Source organism: Plecotus auritus, assembly GCF_963455305.1.
Source record: "Plecotus auritus genome assembly, chromosome: 8".
Taxonomy (NCBI): Eukaryota; Metazoa; Chordata; class Mammalia; order Chiroptera; family Vespertilionidae; genus Plecotus; species Plecotus auritus.
The window spans coordinates 129268864-129296850 of NC_137782.1; the positions used below are offsets into that span (position 1 = coordinate 129268864).

The following is a 27987-nucleotide window of genomic DNA, read 5'->3' on the forward strand; positions in this document are numbered from 1 at the left end:
CCTTCCCTGCTTTTCCTCTGGCCGTAAGCCCCCTCCTTCCTCCTCCATCCATCCCCCACCCGGTTTGTGGGCCCCTCCCGCTGCGACTGGCTGGGAGGCTTGACCGCCCCCGCCCCGATAGGGAGGCGGGGGCGCAAGCCGCGGCTGCCACCCGAGGCTGCGGAGGGGAATGAGATCCGAGGCCCCGAGGCGGCCCAGCATCAGGACCAGGCACGCGGGGGCTGCCTCTGCACCCCTATCCGAGGGCCGCGGGGCCTGGCCTCGCGGCGGGGTGGAGGAGGTAAGGACGAGTCGCGGGCGCACTGCGGGACTGCTCCTGGAGAGAGGAGGCAGGGAGGACCCCAGCCGTTGCCTCCTCCTCCTCTTCCTTCTCCCCCTGATCCCCCTGGAGGCCCGGAGACTGCCAGACCCGACTGGGAGGGATTCTGGGCAGGCCAAGCCAGAGGCAAAGAAGGGGTTAATTTAAGGAATTAAAATCAGAACAATTTGAGACCGGGCTCCCCATCCCCCGCCTCTAGCCAGTCTCGCCAGGTTGGGGGCGGGGCGGGCTCCAAACCCCACTGAGACTCTGGACCTTGGAGAACTGGGGCCAGAGAGAAGGAAGAGGGGGAGCGCCCTCAAACCCCAGCCCTCCCCACCTGCTTCTGAAAGGGTGTGGGGGAGGGGCTTAGTGTTGAGGCCTGGCTGGGCACCTGTGCGGGGTGTCTGAGGGTGGGACGGTGTAGGTGTCTGTGTGCGTGCTGGTGTGCACGTGTGATGATCTGGAGGTGTGCATGTGTGTGCCCCCATGTTCCTGTCTGCTCATATCCCAGTGCCTCCGCTAGTGACTGCCCATAGTGATCTGGATGCCTGTGCCCCACTGCAATGCTCTGCATGTGAGTGTGTGATACAGACCTGTGTGCACTTCCCACTTTCTGCCTGTGACTAAGAGTGGGGCCTACTATCTCCTTAGGTTGAGTGTGCAGCGAGGGGCCTAGATGGTTTTCTGGGTGTGGGATCCAGGTGCTGAGCCATGTGTGTGTGACCTTGGGAGGTGTGTGCATGTTTGCAGGAGCTGGAGGATGAGGGGGAGCTTAGCACAGAAAAGGCAGTGTAAGGACTGCCAGGAAGCAGAGGGCTGGATGCATAGACTCCTGTGGGTCTTCACCAGGCTGCAGTGACTACTCAGGGAGGTACACATGGTGGGGCCACAGCCTTAGGTGTGGAGAGCTAGAGTCTCCGCCTTGGTGGGGGATTCAGAGGAATTCTGAGAGGCAGGGGGCCTTCCTTTATTCTCCATCCACAGGCACACCTCCAGCTGCCTCCCCTCCTTAGAAACCTCTTCTACTTGCTGGCAGATGAAAAAACTGTGCTTGGGGCTTCATTTCTTTGACCCATGAAGCCATCTATTAACATCCAAATCTTCCACCCCCATTTCTATAAATTTTAGCTCCTCTGCTGCTTTCCTACATGTGGGTATTATATGAAAAGAGGGAGGAGGAGCTGTTGGACCCAGAAGGCCAAGTGGGAAGGAGAGGAGATGCCAGTGGCATGGTATGGAGTTGGGGGAATGACCAAGGTCTGCTAACTTCTCAATTTTGACTGATCTTTATTTAACAGAGAGAGGGACGGAGGGTGATACCCACACACTTCTTCTAGATTTAGGGATAACTAGCTTGTTTTTGTTTTTGGAATATTTGTAACATTCCAAATGGAAGTGGGGGGAGTCATGGTTGTTGAAAGGTTATTGCCAGTCTGCCTCTCTAGATTTTACCACCTCTCTGGTAGCATACCACAACCTTCACTTATTCATTCAACAAATATTTATTGAGTGCTATTATGGGCCAACCTGTGACTATTATAGTATTGGTGCAACATTCTAGTGTTGGGACACTAAGAGCATGGGTTTCGAAGTTGGTCAGGTAGTATTGGGTTCAAATTCTGGCTTGTCACTGTTTTAGTTATTCTCTGGTATGTAACAAACCTTCCCAGAATGTAGGGGCTTAAAACAAGTGCTTTATTATTTGTCACGGTCTGTGGGTTGGCTGTGACTGTGGGCTCACTTGGCACCTCTCAGCTACATTCAGTTAAGAGACTGGCCGGATGCCCTGGCCAGGTTGCTCAGTGGTTAGAGCGTTGGTCCACAGACCCAAGGGCTGTGAGTTCGATTCATAGCCCTGGGGCACGAGAGTGTGAGGAAACCAATCAATGTGTCTCTCATGTCAGTGTTTCTCTCTCTGTCCCTCTCCTCTACCTCCCTTTCACTCTCTCTCTAAAAAAATAAAAAAGCCCTAACTGGTTTGGCTTGGTGGATAGAGCTTCGACCTGGAGACTGAAGGGTCCCAGGTTCAATTCCGGTCAAGGGCATGTAGCTTGGTTGCAGGCACATCCCAGTGGGAGGTGTGTGGAAGACAGCTGATCGATGTTTCTCTCCAATCAATGTTTCTAACTCTATCCCGCTCCCTTCCTTTCTGTAAAAAATCAATAAAATATATTTTTTAAAATAAAAAATAATAAATAAAAGCGCGAGACTGGCTGGAAAGGAATATCAAGGTGGCTTTTCATCCATTAGGGTCTCTCTAAACATGGCGTCTAATCATTCAGTAGTCTAGCCCATGTTTTTTACATGGCAGCTGGATCCCAAGAGAAAAATATTCTAAGAGGATAAGCCCTAAGGTAGGACTGCTTATCAAATCTCTGACTGCTTCAGGCTTGCTATTGGCCAAAGTAAGTCATGTGGCCAAGCTCTGAGCCAATGTGGGAGGGGACCACATAAAGGCTAGAATACCAGGAGGCATGGCTCATTGCAGGCCACCAAAACAACAGTCACTTACTGGCCTAGGGTAAGTGATTTGGCCACTCTGAATCTCAAGTTCCTCATCCTGAAGTGGAGATGATACCACCTACTTGGGAGTCCTGTCTTGAGGATTAAATAAGAAGTGTGGTGTCTGACCAGAATAATTAGTAGATAAGTGTTCACTGTTTTGATTATTAGACTGCAAGCACTGTGAAGGCATGATCTTGGTGTCCCCAGTGCTTGGCACAGGCCTGTGTTTGACATCTTTCTGTTGGGTGGATATAATAGAATGAAGCAGACAAGCCCTGAGCCTTGGAACTCCACTAGAGCAACAATGTCGTGAGGACACAGCAAGTCCTTACCTCCCAGTGGGCGAGGAGCTGAGCCAGCGGTTGATTTGATTGTAACCAAATTCACCCAGTTCCATGACGATAAGTAGTAGAAATCACTTTGCTGCCAGGCTAGAGTGGCTCATTGGTTGAGCATGGACCTATGAACCAGGACCTCACAGGTTCAATTCCTGGTCAGGGCACATGCAAGGGTTGTGGGCTCCATCCCCCCGGGGGGCGTGCACGAGGCAGCTGATCAATGATTCTCTGTCATCATTGATGTTTCCATCTCTCTCTCCCTCTCCCTTCCTCTCTAAAATCAATTTTAAAAAATAAAAGAAAAAATAAAAGAAATCACTTTGGTTATATAAATAAATAAATTCACCCATTATTCACTGTGATTCCTCTAAGAACATACTAATTTCTACTGTGTGTCAGGTAGGTGTGAGTCAGTAGCATTGTATAGGGTGGGATCTGATGTGCAAACAGGTCCATGACCATCCAGCATGTGATACCTGTTACGATATGCGAGGAACTGTGGTAAGGAGTGATTGATGTGTGATGTGATTTGAGCTGGAGGAAGGAGCCAGGAAGGCTTCATGAAAAGAGTAGCATTTGAGTTAGGCCTGCAGAATTCATCAGATGGAAAAGGGAGTCCCAAGTCTTGGCTCATGCTGGTGTCTCTCTCTCTCTCTCTCGCTCTCGCTCTCGCTCTCGCTCTCTCTCTCTCCTTCCCTCCCTACCTCCCATCCTTTCCCTTCCTCTCTCTCTAAAATCAATAAAACATATTTTAAGAAATATTTATAAGATAGTATTGTTAAAAATCAGCAATTGATGAGATCTAAGGGTTTCTTTGAGAATTCATTCAGAGATGCCTTGGGGTTGCATCCAGGGTGCTGAGTCGATAATGAAGATGTTGGTCAAGATGGGAAACATGAGAGAGAAGTAGGGTTTTTTTTTAAAAAAGCATATTTTCATTGATTTCAGAGAAGAAGGGAAAGAGAGGTGGAAACATCAATAATGAGAGAGAATCATTGATTGGCTGCCTCCTGTACACCCCACACTGGAGATCAAGCCCACAACCCAGGCATGTGCTCTGACTGGGAATCGAACTGAGCCATGCTGCCTGGGTGAGAAAGAAGTAGGTTTGATGGTGAGTATTTTGAGTTCACTGTTCGTGTATGATGCTTTGAGCCACCCAAACTCAAAACCCAAGTCTGAGCCTCAGCCTTGACTCTTCCCTTTCGGACCAGCCACAATCATTCTGTCACCAAGCCTTCTTGACCTTGACTCTCCTCCCTTAATTGCTTCTATTCCATCCTTCTCCCCTCTCGCACTCCTGCTACCGTGGCTAACCATTTCCACTTCTAGTGTTCCAACAGCCGTTTTCCTGACCTTGGCCTCTGTAGTCCATTCTCCCGTTCCTCTGATTAAGTGCTGGCCATTCCATCATTCCACATTTACTGAGCACCTCCCCCATGCTAGGCACTGATGTAAGAGCTGGGGAACCATGGGTCATTGAGACAATGTTTCTACCCTCATGGAGCTTACATTTTCCTTTCCTGAAGGAGGCATATACTCTTTCCCACTTTCTTGCCTTTGTACATGCTGTTTCCGCTCTCAGGATGCCTTTCTTGCCCTCCCCAAACTCATAACTGCCATTTCACCTGACTACTTTCCTCTTCAAGAGTCAGTCTAGATGACTGACTCCTCTGGGAGTTCCTCAAGCTAAGTTAAGTGTAGATTCCTGTGCCAGCCATTTATCTCATGGCAGTCTCATTCAATACCTTAGGCTGTCCCAGGAGATCACAAGGGCTGCTTGAAGGCGAGGATTGGATCTTATCGGTCTGTGCCCTCAGTGTACCTAGCACAACACATGGCATAGTTCATGGCACAAAGCAGGTACTCAGTAAACGTATGTTGACTGAACAAACTCATGTTTGAATAGAGCTTAGGAGAGAAGTCTAGCTTAGAAATATATATTTGCAAGAATATCAGGACTTTTGCTAGCAAGTGATAGAAATACAACTCAGACTGTTTTAAGAAAAAAAGAAAAAAAAGATATGTACCAATTCGTAGAACCAGAGAGAAGGGAGTTGAGTGTGTCTTGGGCCTCACTGTACCCAGGTTCTCAAACATGAAGTGAGGACTCTCTCTTCAGCTCTTAGCTCAGCTTCTCTCTGAGTGTTGCCACACCTTTTCCCCACCAGGCATGAGTTTTCTCCATGCGGTGGGTAGAGGTTTCACATGGATAGACAGCTTTATCCTAGCATGTGAGCCAGACGGACAAGAGGACTCCTTAATCTTTTATATAAATTACCAGTGAAGGACTCTGTTGGTTCAGCCTGAGGCACATGCCCATGCCTGGGTCAATCATTATGGGGTACCAGGATCGGCAGCCCTGTCAGAACCACATGGAGTGGGAGCAGTAGCTCACCAAAGAAAGGACAAGATGTTGCCATTGAAGAGAACTTACCGAGCAGATAAAAAGAATAATGTTCACTGCAGGAGTCCTCAGTGACCAGTTGGTAGTGGAGCCATGAAAATGCAAGATTATCTGTGTTTCTGGCAGAGTCAACATATGAGAATGTGGCAGTAGACAGGAGCCAGAGAAGACAGGCATCTTGAGATGGTTGGCCTTACTTGAGATGAGGCTCACATACTTGAAAGCCTTAAAAAAAAGAAAAAAAAAGAAAAAAAAGATAATGCCTCTGATTGGTTCTTCTACCCAAAGAAAACCTTGAACTGGACTTAAATGAAAGTAGACTTGAGATAGGCATCTCAGATGGGAGAAGGAGCATAATAGGTCCTGGGATGCTAAGGAGGCAGATCTAGGTGGAAAAAGGAGGCAGGTTCTTAGGGCTGTAGAGATTGCTGATTTGGGGAGACTAGAATACAAAGGAAAATCTCTAACTGTTCTGGCATGGTGCTCATGCCAGAACAGTTAGAGATTACATACTGAAAGTAGTCAGTATTGTGATGGAATTTTAAAAAATATATTTTTATTGATTTCAAAGAGCAAGGGAGAGAGATAGAAACATCAATGATGAGAGAGAATCATTGATGGGCAGCCTCCCGCACGCCCCTCCCCCCCCCCCCCCCCCCCCCCCGCAACACACACACACACTGGGATCAAGCCTGCAACCCGGGCATGTGCCCCAACAGGAGTCAAACTGTGATCTCCTGGTTCATAGGTCAATGCTCAACCACTGAGCCATACTGGCTGGGCTGTGATGGAATTTAAATAGACAAAACTATTGTTTTTCTTTTACTTCCTCCCCTCCTCCCCCTGCCTCCATCACCTTCTTGCAAAGCTTCATGCTCTTGCTGAGGAGGTATGTACAATTAGGCAAAAATATTCCTAAGAATCATTCATGCTCATTCCTCAGCTCCAGCAGATGGAGGGACACTGGGGAAAGCGGGCCTCAGGTGAAGAGCCGCCTGGATCCTAGAAGCTCTACCTTGCACATCCATGCACAGGCCTGCACCCCCACACTTTCCCTTTCCCTATTCTAGCAGGGTAATGTGCAGATAAAGGGTACTTCGAAAGCACATGGGGAAGGGAGGAAGGTTGGCCACTTCCGAGGCCCTGAAAGATACCCCCACAGGAGGGATCAGCACTTAGCTGGATGGACAGGCACACCCAGGTGTCCTGACACCATGCTGACCATACATTACAGAATGACCCTTTTCCTGAACAGTTGTGTGTGTGCGAACTGAATTCTATTTATAATATCCCTGATCACTTTGCCAACTTCTTCATTTTTATTTATAGTTATTAGTCTATTCAGGTTTTCTATTTCTTCTTGAGTCAATTTTGATACATTATATTTTCCTAGAAAAGCATTCAATTCATCTAGATTTTCAAAAATTTAGGCCAAGTGGTGTACCTGGTAGAAGTTCAGTAATTTGAAAAAACCTCTGTCAGCGATATCCCTTTTCTCATTATAGTATTATGTGTTTGTTTTCTTTCTTTTTTTCTCTTTGAATAGATTTACCAGACGGCTATTTATTTTGTTGGTCTTGTCAGAGAAACATCTTTTGTATTTACCTCTCAAGGGTACTTCTGAGATCTTAAAATAGCTAAAGGAAGGTGATATTAGAGCAGTTACTAAATATTAGGTGTCTTTTAAATTTTAAGTCCTGTTTTATATAGACTAAGGTATTTTGGGGTGAAATAATATGGTATCTAGAATTCTTAAAATTATCCAGTGGTGGGTGGGGCATGTGTGACACCGGGGAGCAGTGTACCCATGAAACAAAATTGACCATGAGTTAATAATAGTCAAAGCTGGAAGATAGGTACATGGGAATTCAACATCATATTCTCTCTATTTTTGAATATGTGTGAAAATGTCCATAACTAAAAGTTGGATTTTTTTTAGATCCGTGTCCCACCACACATACCAAAAATTTCTAGATGATTAAAACTCCATTGTAGCCGAAACCGGTTTGGCTCAATGGATAGAGCGTCAGCCTGCAGACTGAAAGGTCCCAGGTTCGATTCCGGTCAAGGGCATGTACCTTGGTTGCAGGCACGTCCCCAGTAGGGGGTGTGCAGGAGGCAGCTGATCGATGTTTCTCTCTCATCGATGTTTCTAACTCTCTATCCCTCACCCTTCCTCTCTGTAAAAAATCAATAAAATATATTTAAAAAACAACAACAACAAAAAAAAAACTCCATTGTATAAAAGGAAACCACACAGCCTGAAATATTTGCATGCTACCAACTCATTGTAAGTTTATGGTTTTAAGATTGTTTAAAGCCCTTAATTAAGAATTTTTTTCCTGTACTTTTACCAAAAGGAATCACAAAGTACTAAAAGAAAACATATGTAACTTTATACATAAACTTTGGGTAGGGCCAGACCTCCTAAGCATAACAACAAAATCAGAAATCATAAAGATTTTACTGATGCAAATTTTAAACATTAGTATATCAATAAAGATCATAAATAAAAGTAAAAGCCAATCAACACACTTGAGAAAAATATTGGTAGTATATAAATGACAAAGGATCAATATTATAAAAAGCCTTTGCAAATCAATAAGAAAATATGAATGTTCAGTCTAAAAATGAGCAAAGTAGTGCATAGGCAAGTCACCAAGTGACACAGGTGACTGATAAATGTGTGAAAAAAAAATGTCCAGCTAGAGTAATCAAAGAAATGCAAGTGAAATAGCCAGGCCATTTCTCATGTGCAAATTGGCAGGAATACAGTGATGCCAAAGTGTGAAGCTGAGGAGTTTGGCTGCAGTTAATAGACGATGGGGAGCCATTGAAGGAGCACGAGCAGGAGTCATTTGGAGACAGAGGGATCTGTTGCCTAATATAGGATGGAACAGAGCTGTGAGACTGAAGCTGGGCCAGCAGTCCTAGGTGTGAGGAGGCAGTGGCCCAGAGAAGCATGAAGCATGAAAACAATTGGGTTGAAATATCAGCAGGTCTTGATGGTTAGCCGAGAGCAAAATCAAGATGGCCAGTGGGTATGGTGTGACAGAGGGGAGGGCAGCAGCACCATTGAAGGAAATAGGGATGCTGGGGAGGGGGCAAGAGGAAATCTAAGGTTTGTTTTTTTGACACTGTGGGTCATTGTGTTAGTCCAGAGTCTCATTACTAGTGACTAGCAACCAATTCAAATGCTTTAAGCAACAAAAAGAATTTGCTGTCTAATTACAATTGACAAGTCTTGGGTTAAAGTTTCAGGCACATCTGGATTGGATGCTCAAGGGATGTCATCCATAGTCTGTTTTTCTCCTTGCCCAAAGAGAGGACAGAAATGGCCACAAGCAGATCCAGGCTTGTGTTCTACCAGCTGAGCATAGGTCCTTGAGTGGCTGAATTAGCCCGTTACTGAATGATCACTGTGATGAACAGGCTAATGTCATCTGTGCTCCCCTGGAGCTAGGAGGTGTGGGGTCAGCTCTACAGAAACACCATTTAAAGTGGGGGGAATGGGTTCTCTAAGGGAAAATTGGGGGTCTATCCACAAAGGGTGACTGGAGCTGAGCAGCAAAAAAATGCATGTCCACTACATTCTACCTCTTGGCTGTCCAAGATCTACACAGAACCCCTCCATAACATTTTTACAAAATTTTATTTATCATAATGCAATTATCGCTCACAAAACTTAAAAAATAATTGTCCTATCTCTGTTTTTTTTTTAAATATATTTTTATTGATTTCAGAGAGGGAGAGGGAGATAGAAACATTAATGATGAGACAGAATCATTGACTGACTGCCTCCTGCATGCTCCACACTGGGGATTAAGCCTGAAACCCAGGCATGTGCCCTGACCGTGAATCTAACCGTGACCTCCTGGTTCATAGGTTGAAGCTCAACCACTGCGCCACATCGGCCGGGCAAAACACAGTGTCCTATCTCTGGAATGAAACGTTCCAACTTCTTACTGAGGACCACATTCAGGCCCACTTCAAGATCTTGGTGAGCTGTCTGGCAAGGTACTGAGCTAGCTAGCCCCTCATGGTCTTTCAATGTATGGCCAGGTTACAATGATGGAGGAAAAATCGGGTAACTGAAAGAACAAACACTCTCCCAGCTGAAGAGGGAAGATGAGGGAAAACACTCAGTGGTCACAAGTCCATAGCATGTTCCACATGTTCGGCCAGTTGGCAAGGACCCTGTATTGGTTGCTCTGGTTCTGCTGTTTCAGACAGCGACCCTTGTCATTTGTGCTGTTGGCCACTGAGGAGCACTGAGGAGTCCCCTCCCATTGGTGTGGGTTTGGTGGGTGGGGAACTGTAGGAGCTAAGTATTCCCTAGCCTTTGTTTTCCAGGTTTGTGGGTTGTTTTTTTTCTGGCAATACAATTCCCTTAATCATTAGGAAGCTTTCAGTCAATTTGCATTCAGTCATCCCCAGAGCTATTAACCAAACTAGAGACCTCACTATAGTTATAATTCTTGAATGGAGTCCCTGGTGATGGTGTTGGGAAGCAGGAGGGGTTGTCTCTTAGCAACAGGCCTTGGTGCTCTGCACATCCCAGGAGCCCATGGTTCTGTGGCCTCTATGTAGGCCTTTACCACAGGGCAGTTCAAATCCCTACTGTATGGTGGGAGGCATAGTTCATTTGCCCCTTCCCACACAAACTGAATCCCAGTGGGAGGCTGCTTATAATGAAAGCAGTGGTTGCTTCTGTGGAGCTGGGAGGGCACAGCAGAAGGGTTGCAGGAGGGTCTGGGGAGTTAAGAGCCTGACAGGCCCCAGGCTTGTCTCCCTCTGTGTTTCCAGCTTCCCTTTCTTTGCCTGAGCTGACTTTAGCTAGAAGCAGAGAACTGGCTCTTAATTATCTGACTCTCAGCCATATTGGATTACTGGCCTCAGGCAGAAAGAGCCTCTCTGGGCATAGCAGCATTTTCTCCCTCTGCTTTCAGATGGGCCAGAGCGTGTCTTTCTTATTGGACCTTACTGAGGCCACACCCCAACACTGTGACATTTTTCTACAAGTCCCCTAAAGTTCCAGCCTTGGTGGGAACATCGTCTAAGCTCCAGAGGCAGTGGGAGAGCTTAGTCAACTGCTTTGCTGCTGTGTAGCAGGGTTCATCACTTCTCAGTGGGTGGAGCAGTACTCTGTACTCCCCCCTTAGTTCAGCTAATTCCTTCTTAGGGTCTGTTACCTTTAAAAATCCCATTCCTGAATCTTATGTCTAGAGGACTTTTTCCTGGTGCAAGTAACAAACTCATGTCCAGCTGGCTTAAACAGTGTCTGTGAGGAATCTCTCTTCATCTTCCTTCCTCTTCCTCCTCCTCCTTCCTCTTTCTTCTTCTTCTTGGATTTCAGAGAGGAAGGGAGAGGGAGATGGAGATAGAAACATCAATGATGAGAGGGAATCATTGATTGTCTGTCTCCTGCACATGCCTGAAACCGGAGCATGTGCCCTGACCGGGAATCGAACCATGACCTGCTTTATAGGTCAATGCTCAACCAGGGAGCCATGCCAGCTGGGGTCAGTTCTGCTTCTTTATGTTGGCTTCATTCCCAGGTGGTTCCTCCCAAAGATGGCCTCATCAGCTTAGAAACCGGAGCCCCAACGGATGCTTCCCTCCAGTAGTTCCAAAGAAGTTCTGGAGAAATAACTCACTCAGTGAGAAAATACTCATTGATTCAACTTGGGTGATATGTGCTCATCCCAAGCCTCTGGTCGACCAGGCTTATATCACATTCTTACCCCTGAAGCCAGGGATGGGACATCAACCCCCCCCCCCCCGACCTCCCCGAGACCACATGGACTGAGAAAACGGGAAAGGAACAATGGTTCCCCAAGGTCAAAGCAGGGTGCTCTTCTCATGAGGAGGACTGGGTGCTGGGCTGCAAAGGGAACAGACATTACACACTCATACATCCATGTGGAAATGCCAAAGCAAATGGAACTCAAGAACAGGTCAGGATGGAGAGGCAGAGCTGAGACTTAATGGATTTACCGTGTGAGTTAACTCTTGGGAGTTCATCTTACTGCCAGGGGAGAAGATAGAGGCAAAGGGGGCATGAAGACCTCCCATCAGGAGACAAGAAGATTAGGAAAGCAGCAAGAAGAGGAGGTCAGAGATGGTAACTTATAAAGACTGAGGGGTCAGGAGAATCAGCCAAGGGGTCAAGTGGGTGAAGATACCTGATGACAATTGAATTGTCTGACTAGCAGGTGGGCTGTGATCTGGTGGAGCATGTGACATCAGAGGGTGGTTGAAACCTGATTGCAGGCCGTTAGAAAGAAGAAGGCAGTGAGGAATGGGGTAGAGATCGCAGGAGGCAGAGGAGGGGTGATCAGAAGCCAGAGATGATGGGGGGATGCACAGTGCGAGTTGAGGGTGACCAGGGCTGGGATTCCAGGAAGGGTGGCTGCTTGTGCCAGAAGAGGTCTGGGGAGGACAAATATCATGACCCCTGGAGTAAAGGACAGGCAAGGCCACTTATTGGAGACCAACGTAGCAATGAAATCCGAGGAAAGGATCTAAGTGCCTGGAGTGGCAGGGATTGGAGAGCAGGGTACAGAAGTAAGGGCAGGAACAAACTGTGACACACACAGGGGTATTGTCAGGTGAGGTGACATCTACTGCATCATGGCACCAGTTGTCCAGCCAGTCTTATGGATGTGGTTCACATGACATGGAAATAAGCATATCTTTGAAGAATTTTTTTTTTTGAGATGTAACATACATCCAGTCAGGTACATATAGTGCACAAATCTCAAGTGTACCAGTACAGTTGATGGTTTATATAGGTATACACCTGTATCACATAAGGTTCCCTCTTGTCCCGTCCCAGTCCATAGAGCCCACTAGGAGTAACCTCCATTCTGACTTTGTCATCTTCAATTTAGTCTGTTCTTAAACTCCACTTATATTGAATCCTATAGTGTGCACTCAGGTCTGGCTTCTTTCATCCATGTTGTTGCATGTACCAATGGTTCCTTTTCTTACTGCTGGGTTATCATTCCATCATGAATATATGAATATACCAGTTTATTCATTCTATTGGTGATGGGCACTTGGGTTATATCCAGGTTGGAACTATTATAAATAAAACGAATGTCTTTTTAAAAATATTTTTTTTTATGATTTCAGAGAGGGTGAGATAGAAATGTCAATGAGAGACACTTCTAATGACTGGCTCCTGTACACCCCACACTGAGGATCTAGCCTTCAATCCTGGCAACAAACCCTGGGACCTCTTGGTCCATGGGATGCTGCTCAACCCACTGAGCCATACCAACCTCGCAAAACGAATGCCTTTTTTTTTTTCCTTAAAGAATTCTTATTCTTTTTCACTCTCATACATGCACAGGCCCTTGCACAGGTACCACAGCAAGCCAGCCCCCTCTGGGAGGTCAGGCCATGGGTCTCCCCTCGCCCCTCTCGGGGCACATGTTGTCCTGGGAAAGTCAATTTCCTCACGGGTACGGGTACGGGGTGTGAGGAAGGGAAGTAGGGATACCCTTCGTAAGACTTACTCCCTCTCTTCTAGCCTCCTCACCCCTGACCGCGGGTGCCCTGAGCCTTCCTGATCCCGCAGGGGGGCTCGCCCGCGGCCCCCCATGAGTGCACCGGGTTGATCGGCGGGGCGGCCGCGGTGGAGCCCGGAGGCAGCGGGGGCGGCGGGGCCATGGCCTCGCTGGACCTGCCGTACCGCTGCCCCCGCTGCGGGGAGCACAAGCGCTTCCGGAGCCTGTCGTCTCTGCGTGCGCACCTGGAGTACAGCCACACGTACGAGACCCTCTACATCCTCTCCAAGACCAACAGTATCTGCGAAGGTGCCGCAGCTGCTGCAGCGGCAGCCGCGGCTTCTGGCTTCCCGCTGGCGCCCGAACCCGCCGCCCTGCTGGCAGTGCCCGGCGCCCGGCGCGAGGTCTTCGAGAGCACGTCCTTCCAGGGCAAGGAGCAGGCGGCCGGGCCGGCGCCCGCCACGCCCCACCTGCTGCACCACCACCACCACCACGCGCCCCTCGCCCACTTCCCCGGGGACCTGGTGCCCGCCAGCCTGCCCTGCGAGGAGCTGGCGGAGCCTGGCCTCGTGCCCGCCGCCGCCGCCCGCTACGCGCTGCGCGAGATTGAGATCCCGCTGGGGGAGCTGTTCGCCCGTAAGTCCGTGGCCTCCTCGGCGTGCTCCACGCCGCCTCCTGGCCCCAGCCCTTGCCCCGGGCCCACCACCGCCTCGCCCGCTTCCCCCTCGCCCGCCGATGTGGCTTATGAGGAGGGCCTGGCGCGCCTCAAGATCCGCGCGCTGGAGAAGCTGGAGGTGGACCGGCGGCTGGAGCGGCTGAGCGAAGAGGTGGAGCAGAAGATTGCAGGCCAGGTGGGCCGGCTGCAAGCCGAACTGGAGCGCAAGGCTGCGGAGTTGGAGACAGCACGGCAGGAGAGCGCGCGGCTGGGGCGCGAGAAGGAGGAGCTGGAGGAGCGTGCGTCTGAGCTCTCGCGCCAGGTGGACGTGAGTGTGGAGCTGCTGGCCTCACTCAAGCAGGACCTAGTGCACAAGGAACAGGAACTGAGCCGCAAGCAGCAGTGAGTGGCCCACCGGGCCCCGTGGGTGAATGTGCCTGCCATTGTTCCCTAGTGGGTGACCATTGTTCCCTAGTGGGTGACCCTGTGTGTCATTGTGCTACTGCCACCACCGTGAGTGTGTCTGTGTGTGAGGCCATGAGCATGTAACGATGGTGCATGTGGGGCCAACAGTGTCATGACAGTGTTTAGGACTGTGAGTCCGTGGCAGTATGACCATGTGTGCCAATGAAGACTGTGTTTCTCTTATTTCTCTATTCTCCTAGCCAAAGCCAGCTCCCGCATTATGGCACCAGGTCCTCTTCCCTTTTGCACACTCAGAGACACAGCCGAATTCTCCCCTCTCCCACTGCCCTCATGAGATTTCCCCTATCTACTGTATCATTCCTGAAAGCACACAAACAAGCTGGTTTCTGTCACCTGCCACAACCCTACCTCCCCCTTGAGCTGCCCCCTTTCTCGCCTTCTTGCAGAACAACTCTTTAAAGTATTGCTTATCCTCCTTGTCTCCAATTTCTTTCCTTGTGTTCTCTTTTGAACCCAATTTGATTAGGTGTCCACCTCCACCACTTTTCTCCCTGTCACCAACGATCTTCATGTTGCCAAGGCCAAACCATCATCTTACTTGGCCTATCAGCAGCATTTGACACTGCTGATCTTGAAACACGTTCTTTAAAAAAAATAATAATAAATAAAAAATATGTGTGTGTGTGTGTGTATAAAATTGATTTCAGAGAAGAAAGGAAAGGGAGAGAGAGATAGAAACATCAATGATGAGAGAGAATCATTGATTAGCTGCCTCTTGCAATGCCCCACAGTGGGGATCGAGCCCTCATCCCGGACATGTGTCCTGACCAGGAATTGAACCGTGACCTCCTGGTTCATAGGTCAATGCTCAACCACTGAGCCAGGCCAGCCAGTGAAACACATTCTTCACTTGGCTTCCAGGACACTCTCCTGGGATCTCCTTCTATCTCTTTGCTCCTCCTCAGTCTTTGTTGCTTCTCCTTATGTCTCTCATCTTTAAGTGTAGAATTATGAAATATGTAGATGTTATGTATCTGTCCCCATAGTGATACAAGCTCCATGGTGGCAGGAATTTTTCTCTGCTTATTCACTGCTGTGTCCCCAATACCTAGAACAGTGCCTGGCACCAAGAAGGTGCTCAGTCAATGTTGAGTGGATGCATGAACAACTGTGAATGCAATTGGGAGTAAATACTCTCGTGACTCTTAAGTGTGCTGTGTGGACATGCAACTCCTGGAGGGTGGTAGTGCAATTGGAAGTATGCTTCTGCATCTGAGAAGGTTTCTGAAAAATGTGTGTGTGGTGGGGAGGGGGGGAGGAGGGTTTGAATGTGTTGGTGAGACTGTGCCTTTCTCAGACTGTGTGCCTGTGAATGAACATGAATACATATATTTGAGTGTGGGTCTATGTATTGGACTTTGCGTACTTGGCTGTGTGACTGTGTGTGTCTGGAGGCAGGAGGTGGCTGTGTGTGACTGAGTATGCCTGGGGAACAGGGATGTCCAGTTGTGTGGGGCTGGGTGAGTGGGGTGTGAGTGTGTAACTCGGGATATATGCTGGCATTCCCGTGTGTGCCATTGTGTGGGACAGTGTGCCTGGGCCTGTTCTATGTGTTTCCATGTGACCATGAGCAGACACTGGGGGCAACTGTGCCCCATGTAGCTCCCCCACTGGCCAGGGCCTCCTCTAGAGGGTGGGTGGGCAGACAGGCTGAGGCACTGGGGTAAGAGACTGCTCCGGGCCCAGGGAGGTGGTGCAGATCGACCAGTTCCTGAAGGAGACTGCGGCACGGGAGGCCAGCGCCAAGCTGCGGCTGCAGCAGTTCATCGAGGAGCTCCTGGAGCGGGCTGACCGTGCCGAACGGCAGCTGCAGGTCATCAGCAGCAGCTGTGGCAGCACCCCGAGTGCCAGCCTGGGCCGTGGAGCTGGGCCCGGGCCCCGGGGCCCAGGCAGAGTGGTGAGTGCCCATCTACCTTCCCTCCTCCACCTGTACACCTGACTTCCACAAACTCCTCTCACATGTGGCCTGACATCTCCCCTGTAATGCTCCCTCTTTGGCTCTTCCCCATGAGCAGACTGTAGGCCTGAAGTAGGGGGTCAAGGAATAGGGGAGCCCCTCTGAGGTGGCAGAAGCGCAGGCCCCTGAGGCTGTAGTGAGGTGTGATTCAGAGGCCATCCCTGCCAATGAGAGCCCAGGAGTCACAAGCTGGGCCTGGGGTGTGGGGTGGGTATGCGGAGGGGGCTGGCGAGCCTGCCTCTCGGCTGTCTGTCTGTCTATTTGTCCATCTTTCCCAACTTTTTTCCTTCTTCTCTCTCCTCTTCTCTCCATTTTGTAACCTGTTTTTCCTGCTCCTTCTCATCCTCTTGCCTCCTCTGCCCTCCTTCCCTTCCCTCCTGCTCTGGGGGCCCACAGCGAGAGCACCACGTGGGGATGGCCATGCCTAGCACATATGCGGTGTCCCGGCATGGCTCCTCTCCCAGCACAGGGTAAGCCTCGGGCCCACTCCCCTCCCCGCCAACGCAGCCCACCCTCACCCTGGCCCACTGGATGGCTGACCTGTCTGGAGGCTGGTCTCCCTTCTCCCCATCCTCCTTGGGTCCCCTCTGTCCGTCTGCCTTTCCACACTCAGAAGGGGCTCTTGGGAAGTAGAGCGGGTGGGTTGCCCTTGGCCAGTTTTAGGGGTGGGATGGGGAGTTTGGGCAGGCCTGGTGCCTCTCCCTTCTCCTTACCATCTGCTCCACCCCACCGTAGGGCCTCCAGCCGTGTCCCAGCTGCATCCCAGAGCTCAGGCTGCTATGACAGTGACAGTCTGGAGTTGCCCCGGCCAGAGGAAGGGGCCCCGGAGGACAGTAACCCTGGGGGCATGGGCACACGGGCCCAGGCTGCCAACGGTGGCTCAGAGCGGGCTCAGGCCCCTCGAAGCTCAGGCCTGCGGCGCCAGGCCATTCAGAACTGGCAGCGCAGACCCCGCCGGCACAGCACAGAGGGCGAGGAGGGTGACATTTCCGATGTGGGCTCCCGAACCACCGAGTCAGAGGCTGAGGGCCCCTCGGACGTCCCCCGCCCTGGGCCTGCTATTGCTGGGCCATTAAGCAGCTGCCGGCTCTCAGGTGAGTCCTAGGGGGGTGGGTAGAGAGGTCAGGCTTTCCCATGGTGCAGCCCGCTCAGAAGACACAGGGCTGAGGCAGCACATCTCCTGGGCTCTTGCACCTCCTTTTCCCTAGCCCAGACTTCCCACAATGAGAACGACATTCCCACACAGTGCCCTGCAAGCGCCGGGCAGGAACTCACGCGGCAGGGCAGTGCTGCAGCACAGGGCACTCCGGTTGGGTTGTGCACAAGGATGCCACACCGAAAGGGCTCCATTTATGTGGTGGGTTCACTGACATTTACAGGAGAGTAGCTAGGTGTTGACTCCGGACTCTGTGGCCCCTGAAGCAGTTGGAGGAGGGGTGCCTTCCCATACAGAAACAAGGCCATGCACGTACGCGGATGGGTCAGGGCCAGGAGGTGAGAGGGCTCTGGTCAGGGTGTTTGGCTGCCCCTGTGACTGCTTTGGGCAGCCTCTCACCTGCCTCTGTTCCCAGAGGCCCCATTTCTATCCATCCATACCCTAACCCTCCAAACCCTGTCCTTCTCCAAACGTGATTCAGTTGCCTCATCTAGGGGGTGAGTTCAGACTATGCGATGACATATTATCTTAAAAATAATTTACTTGAAGAAAGACTACCTTTTCTAATTTGCAAAATTAGAGGTGGGGTGATGCAGAAGAGAGGAATGCAGAGCCCTTGTCTTTCTCCCAAGGCACTGGTCCCCCAGCATGGGTCCCCCATGCCCATGCCTTCTGCAGCTCCTACCCTACCCTAGCTCCACACCCACATCCCCATGCTGCCCTTTGACCCTCCATACTCACCTTTGACCCTTTGGCATTGTGCAGCCCGCTCTGAGGGAGGCAGTGGGCGGGGTCGGCGAGCAGAGAGGGGCAGCCCCTCACGTTCCAATGAGGTCATCAGCCCGGAGATCCTCAAGATGCGAGCCGCCCTGTTCTGCATCTTCACCTACTTGGACACCCGCACACTCCTGCATGCCGCCGAGGTCTGCCGCGACTGGCGTTTTGTGGCCCGCCACCCTGCTGTCTGGACACGAGTGCTGCTTGAGAATGCCCGAGTCTGTTCCAAGGTACCTGTTTCTGCCCACTTTCCCTGCCCTCCCACTCATCCCTGCTGTGAACTCACGCACACGCGCGCACATATGCACACACACATGCACACGCACACACACATCTCCCCTTTCCAGCATCTGGTCCCTCTAGGTTGGATCCTTGCAATCCTCACAAGACCCCACCTCTTGCCTGGTTTCCTAAAATGCTCTCATGGAGCTCCTATGCTGGAGCTGGTCCACCTCCAGCCAACCAAGTTCAGACCCCTCACCCCCAGGTCACCCCTCTCTCCCTGCAGTTCTTGGGAATGCTGGCTCAGTGGTGCACCCAGGCCCACTCGCTGACACTGCAGAACCTGAAGCCCCGGCAGCGGGGCAAGAAGGAAAGCAAGGAGGAGTATGCCCGGAGCACCCGGTGAGGCCGTGGTGGGTGGGTGTGTGGGTAGGAGGGTGCTCCTGGGCCATAGACCTAGAATTATGTGGAGATGCTTCTCAGAGCAGGAGGTGGCCACAAGCCGCTCTCTGACCTCTTGGCCATCCCCAGTGGCTGTCTCGAAGCAGGGCTGGAGTCCCTGCTGAAGGCCGCAGGGGGCAACCTGCTGATCCTGCGCATCTCCCACTGTCCCAACATCCTCACTGACCGTTCGCTCTGGCTGGCCAGCTGCTACTGCCGCGCTCTGCAGGCCGTCACCTACAGGTGGGTCCATCCCACCGGAAGCATCCCCAAGAGGGGTCCCTGGGCTCTGCTCTGCGTACCCTTCTCCCAGGGCTCTCAGGCAGAGACCCAAGAGCTCTGTGGCCTCAGGGAAGGGAGCAGAGGCCACCGGGGAGAGTGGGTGGCCCCAGCTTTGTCTTTTCAACAGGAGCGCCACAGATCCTGTTGGCCATGAGGTCATTTGGGCCCTGGGTGCAGGCTGCAGAGAGATAGTCTCCCTCCAGGTGGCGCCACTTCACCCCTGGTGAGTCCTGGCTGGGTGAGGAGGGGACAGAGTTGGGTGGGGTCTGTGGCTGAGGACTGAGCAGATCTAGGCCCACTTGATCGTCTGGTTGGGGAGACCAGATTCACCTTCATCAATCTGTGTGTTTAGGTGTTAGGAGCAAGGCTTAGTTAACATCATGTCCTGGTTACTAGAGTATGACTGGGCAACCCATTTGTGCTTCAGTTTCTCAACCTGCAAAGTAAAGGTGATATTAGGGCTCTGTTGACCTTATTAGGACTGTTGCTGGCTCAGATGAGATGTGTCCATGAAGCCTGCAGGGCCTCGGTGAGTGAGGCGTGAACACTAGGGAGGTTGGTTTGGCACGTGAAAGGCAGTTCAGGGTGGTCAGTATAAATGTACAAAAGAGCTGGTGGTTGGTGAGTCCAGGGTGTGGGGTCACTCAAGGCTCTCCTTGGAGCTCCTCGAACATGTCAGGCTTTTCTGCTCCCTGCACCTTGACCTCCAAGCCCTCTCTTCACGTGACAACTCCTCCCAAGCCCTCCAGTGTCCTGTCACTAACATCCTGGGAGAATTTGTCACTGCTCTCCTGCCTTCATTCCTACTGCACCTTGTCCCCATCCTGCTATAGTCCACTTTGCAGCAGTTTCTCTATATTTCAGTCTCCACAAGACTCATGGTTCTCAGGGCAGAGGCTGAGATGTGTGTTCCACATCTGTGGCACCAAGAGTGTGACAGATGTCTGTGGCCTGGGCAAGTGTTGAGGGATGCAGTGTTCAGGGGAAACAGCCAGTTTGGTGTGAGTGGTGGGCAGAGCCGAGCAGTGAGTGTGTAAAGTCAGGTCGGGAAAAGGTCAGGAAGGCCTTGCCGAAGGGGCTTAGATTTTTACATTTTTTAATCTAGAAAGGGCCGGGAAGCAATTGGGGATTTTAGATCTTAAAAAATGGGATTATATCAGACCGGTAACATTCTTTGTGCCCCTCTTCACCCCACTGTCTGCTCCTTCAGGACAGGGACCATGTCTGTATTGTCACCACTACATCCCCAGGGCCTAGCTCAGTTGTTCTTGGCTGTAGTAGATACTTAAAACCATTTGTTGAATGACTGAGTGAGGGAATGTAGGAATGACTGGCTTACCCTCAGCAGCAGGTAGTCTAGTCATAATCCAGATGAACATTGATCGTGGTCTGAACTGTAGGTTGAAGTCTTATTCAGGAATCAGAATCCATGGGTCTTGGCAGGAGATGAGGGAGGGGGAGTCAGGGCTGATCCCAGGTTTCTGACTTGAGCAGCTGGGGTGATTGGTGGGGCCCTTGCCAAAGGGTGAGCCTGAAGGTGAGCCCAAAGGAGGATGAGGCTTGGGGTGTCATTTAACCAGAGGCTTTCCTGACGGCCCTTCCTTCCTCCCATTCTCCAGCCAGCAGCCCTTGCGCTTCAGTAATCGTTGCCTGCAGATGATCGGTCGCTGTTGGCCCCACCTCAGGGCCCTGGGGGTTGGGGGTGCCGGCTGTGGGGTGCAGGGCCTGGCATCACTCGGTAAGTTTTTCCTTGGGGCTAGGGTGGGGGTTAGTGGAATGCAGGCATGGGTGCGATACTGACATCTCAGAGGAGCTCTGGGCTGCAACCTGGGTGATAACAGGAGCATCAGATGGGCAGGAGGTAACCTGGAGAGTTGGTCAGCAGCACCTCCCCTCTTCCTCTTCCTAGCAAGAAACTGCATGAGGCTGCAGGTCCTGGAGCTGGACCACGTGTCAGAGATCACCCAGGAGGTGGCGGCTGAGGTCTGCCGGGAAGGCCTGAAAGGACTGGAGATGCTGGTGCTCACGGCCACCCCTGTCACTCCCAAAGCCCTGCTGCATTTCAACAGTGAGCGATGGGGAATGCGGGGTGGGGCACAAGTGTCACCTCTTACCATGCCTTGCCAGCAAGTAGCATAACCAGCTCCCTGTCACTCCTGGTCAGCAAGCACCAGTGCTAGGGTTAGACTGACCAGAGCTCTAGCCCTGGCTTTGCCACTAGTGCCTTCTGAGGCTGGTGTGGCATTCAAGGCCTTACAGCATGTGGTCCAAATAGTTCAGCTCAACTACATCTATTACCCTATGCTCTATCCACGTTGGAGACAGGAGCTATGCAGCAGCATCGGCCCCCATGTGAGCCTCCAGCCAAGGGCAGAGGCAGGAGAGCAGGCGGGTTAAGAGCATAGGTTCTGGGGCTTTACTGACCTGGGTCTCAATTCTGACTCTACTGCTTATTAGCTGTGTGACTTCAGGCAGGTTACTATACATCTCTGAGTTCTGTACCCCATCTTCTAAGCTGATTTTCTAGAATGAATGAGAGGATTAAATGAGATGATGTGTGTGAGCCTCCAAGGATAGTTCAGAGGGAAGACTCCTTTCCCTGGTATAGATTCCAAGTCATGCCGCCTCTGGTCCCACTCCCTCCAGCTATCCACTCCATTTCTGGTCATTCCTCCACCTTCATAGAGGACATGGGTGCCCAGTTTGGGCTGCTCACACCCAAAAGTGAGACCATCATCCAAAACCATTTGACCCTCAGCAAGACCTCAGGTCCTGAGAGCACCAAAGGTTCTTTGACCTTATTATTTCCAGGATCCTCTTCTTCCCTCCCCTTCAGCTTCATGGCCTTGCCTGGGACTGACCACCAGAACTAACGGCTCAGCCTTCAAAATCATGACCTTCAGGACCCTCTCAGCCTCCTGACCTTCTTGCTTCTCCTCTCCTGACTTCATGGCATCACCCAGTCCCCTTAAGCTCCCAACTTGTTTGCTCCCTGTCTCCCCTCCTCTGTGCTCCAGCCGAGACCCATCAGCCTCACTTCCACTACTCTGTCTTTGTAACTCACTTCCCAGTGCCCAGGCCACAGCACACCTGTCCCTTCTGGCAGGGAAGTTCCCAGAGCTCCTGCACAGCTGTTGCCCACTCATCCTCCCAGAGTCCACTGCAGCCTCTGCTCTGACCTCACCTTCCACCTTCTCCCATGGTCCGGTTGAGCCCCCGGGCAGCGTGGGTCTGCTCTCCTTGTTATGATCCCAGTGCCTGGCATTTGATTGCCTCTCAGTAGGTTCTGATTTCATTAGTGATGGGAGAGGAGGCAGCCTGGCCAAACTCGGGCTCTCATCTTATCCACCTTTTCCCAGGCATTTGCCGGAACCTCAAGTCCATTGTGGTCCAGATTGGGATTGCTGATTATTTCAAAGAGCCCAGCAGTCCCGAGGCCCAGAAGCTGTTTGAAGACATGGTGACAAAACTCCAGGTTAGGAATTGGCTCTAAGGCCACCCGAGACCCCATGACTCTAGGCTGAGGCTGAGGACTTGGGGGGTTTGTGATGTGAAGAAAGCCTCACCTGTGTGCCCCTAAGGATTTGGCCCTGAGGAGAACTAACCCAGGTTTGCTCTGCAGGCCCTGCGACGGAGGCCCGGCTTCTCTAAGATCCTGCACATCAAGGTGGAAGGCGGCTGCTAACCCGGGTGAGGGGCGGCAGGGCCCCTGCCAGCCCCACCCAGGGCACTCTCTTTGGACTTCCAGAGGGACCCTGATTTGGACTAGTCCTTCAGAGGCCTGGTGTTATCTCTGGCTTCCAGGAAGGGGTTGACAGTTTCCTGTCCTCTCCTGGGATAGCAGAACAACAGGCCTGACCCTGGGAACTTCTTCAGGGCAGGGGCTCGGACAGAAGCTGCCCCTTGCCCCTATCCAATCCCCAGCTGGAGCAGCCTTCTAGGCACAGCCAGCGAGTAGCTGTCACCACCAGCACCCGGTGTCTTCCCCCTGAGGGTCTGCAATAACCACCCAGTGGCTCTTGGCTGCTCTGGCAGGCCTCCATTCTTGAGGCCCAGCCTCCTAGTCAGGGTCCTTTGCTAGGCCTCAGGCAGGTCAGACTTGGTAAGAAGGGCTCTTTTCCTCGCCCTGCTCCGTCCCAGCCCTCTGTGGGGCACCCCTTCAGACAGCCCACCTGGGACTGGGTCCACATTCTCTAAGGATAACACACGGGCTGAGGAATCTGGGCAAGTGTCAGCCAAAGGTGAGGTAGTAGCAGTGGGCTTGGAAGGGCAAAACATTCACCGAGATTTTCTCCCCAGGACATTGAAACCATCTTTACCAAAGGAGGGAATTGCCAGGAAGAGAAAAAAATTTCTATTGATATAGACAAGACCTCTCTCCCCCAATAACCACATTTCCCATACACACAAGAGCTAAATTCTGAGCTAAAAGGTGCATGTTTCCATACCTGTCAGCAATCCCAACCCAGTCACCTGTGAGAAGCAGTTCCTTTTCTCAAGGAATGGCCTTTTTTTTTTTTTTAATATATTTTTATTGATTTCAGAGAGGAAATGAGGAGAGAGAGAATCATCAATGATGAAAGAGAATCATTGATTGGCTGCTTCCTGCACGCCCCCTACTTGGGGGGGGGGGGGGCGGGTTTGAGCCTGCAACCCAGGCATGTGCCCTTGACCGGAATCGAGCCCTGGACCCTTCAGTCTGCAGTCCGATGCTCTATCCACGGCGCCAAACTGGCTAGGGCAGGAATGGCCTTCTAATCCAGGTGCTTGGGCAGGTCTCTGATGGCCTTTGGATCCCCAGTGCTGTGTGGGAGGAAGTCAGTCACTGGCTGACCTCTATATGGAGGCCCGGGGAAGGCTGGTTTGGTTTGCTTCCTTGTCTGGCTAGCTTGTTTAAAGATGTAGCCCTTGCCGAAACCGGTTTGGCTCAGTGGATAGAGCGTCAGCCTGCGGACTGAAGGGTCCCGGGTTCGATTCCGGTCAAGGGCACGTACATTGGTTGCGGGCACATCCCCAGTGGGAGGTGTGCAGGAGGCAGATGATCGATGTTTCTCTCTCATCGATGTTTCTAGCTCTCTATCCCTCTCCCTTCCTCTCTGTAAAATATCAATAAAATATATTTTAAAAAATTTATTAAAAAAAAAAAAAAGATGTAGCCCTTTAAGGAAGCTAGGCCCATCGAGCCAAGAATGAAGAAGAACACCCTCATTGGACTTGTCCCCCTCCTCCATCTCATCTGGTCCCATGGGCTAAGGGCTCCATTGGGAGTTTTCTGTCTGGGGGTAGTTCTGAGGCCCAAGCCAGAGCCACTTGGCTTAGAAGCCACAGAATGGATGCAAGTGGGGGTTTCACTCACCCTTACATGGTCCCCACAGGACCAGGTCCCAGCACTAAGACTCAGGTCTCCCCAGTTCCTCCTCAGAACTCCCACAGTGGCTGAGGTCGTGGGTCCTGCCAACCTTTATTTGGAAAGTTCTTTCATTCACCTATATTCATCTTAGGGTTTCCTTCTCTCCTGCACAGGACTGGCTCTCAGCCCTAATCATTAGGCAGCTGGTGTGGCTAGGGTAGAGTTCCTCCAATTTCTCAGTTCTTTCCAGGGACCCAACTTTCTGCTACAACCTAGCTTGAACATCAAGACCCAGCCCTGGGTTACCCTGCAGTGAAGCCTCCAGAGCTGGGCCCCACAGACCCAGCGGTGCCCCTTGCTTCCCTGGCTCTACACCCAATTCTCCCGGCTCTTCCCATTGTTGATGGCTTTTCCTGGCCCTGCCCTTTGAAGACCCCAAATACCAAGGGTGTCATGTTGGCAACTCCCTGCCCTTTCCTGCACGAAGCTTTGGCCGTGTGTTATCTCCACTCCAGAGCAGCTGGCTTTATTGACTCCTACTCAGCCCTGTCCCCAGGAATCATGGGAAGAAGCACAACTCTGCTGGCCTAGAGGGAGGTGGAGGTCCACGTAGGCCTGGCTGCCCTGGGTGCATCAGTCCTGCCTTCCAACTGCACCCTCCAAAGCCCTGCTCCACATGACCCCAGGATCAGAGGTGCTTCCTCCGTGTCCTGGACAAAGCACAAAGGGGTGCCCTGCGTGGCCAGAGCCTGCCCTACCAGGACCTTTTCTGCCCCAGGAAGCCTCTGTCCCTGAATACAGGCTCTGGGCAGTTTCTCCCTGGGTGGGTGCCCACCGGGATGCCCAGCATCAGCCCTGGGAAAGGTAGTCAGTGCCCGGGCAGTGAGCTGAAGTGGGAGAAAGGCAGCGCTGAAAGGACTGATGTCAGTAGTAGTTTATTCACTCATTTGTTCATTTGTGTGACAGCCCTGCACACCAGGCAGCAGAGTGAACAAGACCCCCTCTCCTGCTGAGGGGAAGTTTGCTTCTCACAGGTTTGGCTGTTTCCAGAAAATCCCCCAAGTCCAGCCAAGTGAAGGATGTGTGGGAATATATATTATACTGTACATGCCCAGGCCCCTGTCAACAGGAACATGGGTCACAGTATGTCCCATTGCACACCTGCCCCGGGGCTGAGAGACTTGTGTGGCTGAGAACTGGCAGGTTTGCAGGCCTCCACCCATACCAACTCAATGCTATTTTTTGCTTCTCTTCAGGGGGGTGAGCCCTGCTAAGGAGGGAGCTTTTGTTGGTGGGAATGCTCCATTTGTTCACTTTGGCAACCCTATAGCTAGGGCTGATGATGGGGAACGGGTGGAGGGCCCAGCCATCCTTCACTCACCCCTATCTCACTCCTGACAAGATGCAAAGGGGAGGTTCAAAGAGCAAACCAAGGCAGGTCCTGGTCTAGGGCCCAGGCATGTATAGGGGGCCCATGGGTGGGGTCCACTTGGTATTCCTACCATCTTCCTGCCATACAGCCTGAACCCAGCACCGGGGAACTCCGAGTACTTGGATTGAGTGTTTGGTCATGCTTTATTTGGGCTGCCTCCTCTGCACTGGCAGGGAACAAAGGAGATGCTGTAGATGTCTGCATCCCAGAGGGAGAGGAGCAGGCTGCCCAGAACCATGGCTTTTAACTGCCAGGAGAGACCATCGAAGGACCAAGGCAGCTCAGGTATTCCTAGTCCAATGGAGTTTGAGCCAGCCCCTCAGGAATTGCCTAAAAAAAAAGAAAGGAAAGGCGCCTCATTCCTAAGGTCTGTGGCTCCAAGGTTTGGCTCCATCCTTTGTCTTTGGGTTCTGGCTCTAGTCCTTTGGGCCATAAGTGGGGAGCTGCCCAAGTCCTAATCCTTTTAAGGCGCTAAATGGAAGACCTTAACAGAGTGTCTATCGGTGCCAAAGACCCAGTTCCTGCTGGACTTGGGGTGATAACAGGAGATATGGTGAGTGGGTGCAGGGCCCTTGTGCTCAGAGGGCTCCAACTGGTGGGATCTGTCCCAGCATGTCAACCCTGGTGAGTGTTACTTCTCTCCCCAAGGGGCCAGGCACACCTCTCTAGCCCTGCTGGCCATGCTTGCTCACCCAGCCTTGTCCCAGGCCTGCATTTCTGTATATATTGCTGTGTATTGTGTGTATGTATTTATTCCTGGACAAGTGTGTTCTGCAGCCCTTGCCTGAGAATAAGGTGTAGGATTGGGTGATCAGAAATCAGAATACCAGGGCCAACTAAGGCAGCCAGCTCCTATTCCCTCCCCAAACCTCTGGGAACCTGGCCAGTCCCAAGACCGCCCTGACAATCAGGCAGGCTTCCCCACCATGAGGCCCAGCCTCACTTGCCACCACTGGCATGGCCCCAAGGAGGCTTGGCCTTGGCCTTCCAGCCTCAGCTCTGCCCTGGCGGGGGTCTTGCACTCAACTCAGAGGCCTGAGGTGACCCAGGCTTGCCTCCTGGCTGGCATGAGTAGGCTTGGCTCTAGTGGCACTGCTGGTGGGGACCTCCACAATTGATCCCAGGCCCTGCCTTCCCTGCACAGCCAGGCTGCAATGGGCCTGAGCCGTGAAAGGGTGGCTTCCCCCACCCCAAGCACATCAGGCAGAGTGGAGAGAATTTTGTTTCTTAAGTGGTGCCTGTACCTCCAGTCCCCAGGGGCCTTCAGTGGCCCCACTTCTCTGCCACACCAGGCATCACCATCCCAGCACTTTGCTCCATGTCACCCATAGATGCCCTTTGCTGAATGTACCTGAGTGTATGTATTTAAGAGGACTCACACAGGCATCAGAAAATTTATGGCTTTGTATCCAATAAAAGATGGTGAAACTGGAATATCTGCCTCAGGGCAATAAATAGTAGGTGGCCGTATTTGTCGGTCTGTGTCACCAAGCCTTTCTGCAGCTGAAGTGCACTGAAGCAGGAAAGAGGTGGGTGACCAGATTGGCATCAATGGGGTGAATGAAGCATCAGAAGACCTGTCTCTGGATGCAGACGTCACTGGAGCAAGGCCATGCAGGTTACTGCCCTTGCCACAGCTCACTCCCTTTCGGTGTCTGTTATGTGGACAGCAAGCCTTGGGGTGCCATTTCTGACTCAGCCAGGAGAGACCACCTTTAAGGACAACTCCAGCACAAGTATAGCAGGAGCATCAGGCACTGCCCAGTTTCTCACTGGCCTGGCCACATTCTCAGGAGGCTCTGATCAGCCAGTCAGGCTTCAGCCCAAGGGAGAGACCAAATTGCACAACATGGGTTGGCTTCAACTTCCCTATTTTACCCAATGGGGTTGCCCCACCAATTTGATTACTCAGGTATGAAATATTAAAAATCAGAAAAACCAACAGGTGTTTATACTTAAACTGTGTGGCTCTAGCATCAAATAAGATGAGCACTTATACCCCTGTTCCTATCCTCATTATACATTTAGAACAGCTGAGACTCAGAAAAATTTGTTTACACAAAGACTATCAAATTAGGAGGATACGGGATTCCAAAGTCTGGATCTGCCCATACCCTATTTCACCTTTGAGTCCATCTAACTGGGAATGGACTCAGGAATTAAA

The 27987-nt window shown here is 51.5% G+C and overlaps 2 protein-coding genes across 7 annotated transcripts in view; one reads left to right on the plus strand and one right to left on the minus strand.

Annotated features, from left to right (window-relative positions):
* Positions 1–27987, minus strand: part of STAMBP (STAM binding protein) — a 762428-nt gene that overhangs the window by 364794 nt on the left and 369647 nt on the right. The window lies entirely within an intron of this gene.
* FBXO41 (F-box protein 41) lies at positions 60–27978 on the plus strand. 6 transcript variants are annotated; one of them, XM_080685344.1, is made up of 14 exons: positions 60–280; positions 9437–9568; positions 13089–14122; positions 15893–16103; positions 16560–16633; positions 16899–17257; positions 18085–18326; positions 18605–18720; positions 18850–19002; positions 19169–19264; positions 20661–20779; positions 20951–21109; positions 22401–22516; positions 22664–27978. In XM_080685344.1, exons 3-14 carry the CDS (start codon positions 13227–13229, stop codon positions 22724–22726), a joined length of 2604 nt encoding a protein of 867 aa, XP_080541470.1. In that variant the 5' UTR covers positions 60–280; positions 9437–9568; positions 13089–13226; the 3' UTR covers positions 22727–27978. The 6 variants fall into 6 exon arrangements, with proteins under 6 accessions (XP_080541470.1, XP_080541469.1, XP_080541468.1 ...); XM_080685343.1 differs by having other exon boundaries at positions 9437–9551; XM_080685345.1 differs by lacking the exon at positions 60–280 and adding an exon at positions 4238–4258 and having other exon boundaries at positions 9437–9551.

What these genes read in the sequence shown, in the direction of transcription:
- FBXO41 (XM_080685344.1), top strand. Translation starts at nt 13,227, where the DNA reads ATGGCCTCGCTGGACCTGCCGTACCGCTGCCCCCGCTGCGGGGAGCAC. An exon ending in GGCTCCTCTCCCAGCACAGG is followed by an intron (nt 16,634 to 16,898) that starts GTAAGCCTCGGG and finishes ACCCCACCGTAG; the next exon opens with GGCCTCCAGCCGTGTCCCAG. An exon ending in CTGCAGGCCGTCACCTACAG is followed by an intron (nt 19,003 to 19,168) that starts GTGGGTCCATCC and finishes TCTTTTCAACAG; the next exon opens with GAGCGCCACAGATCCTGTTG.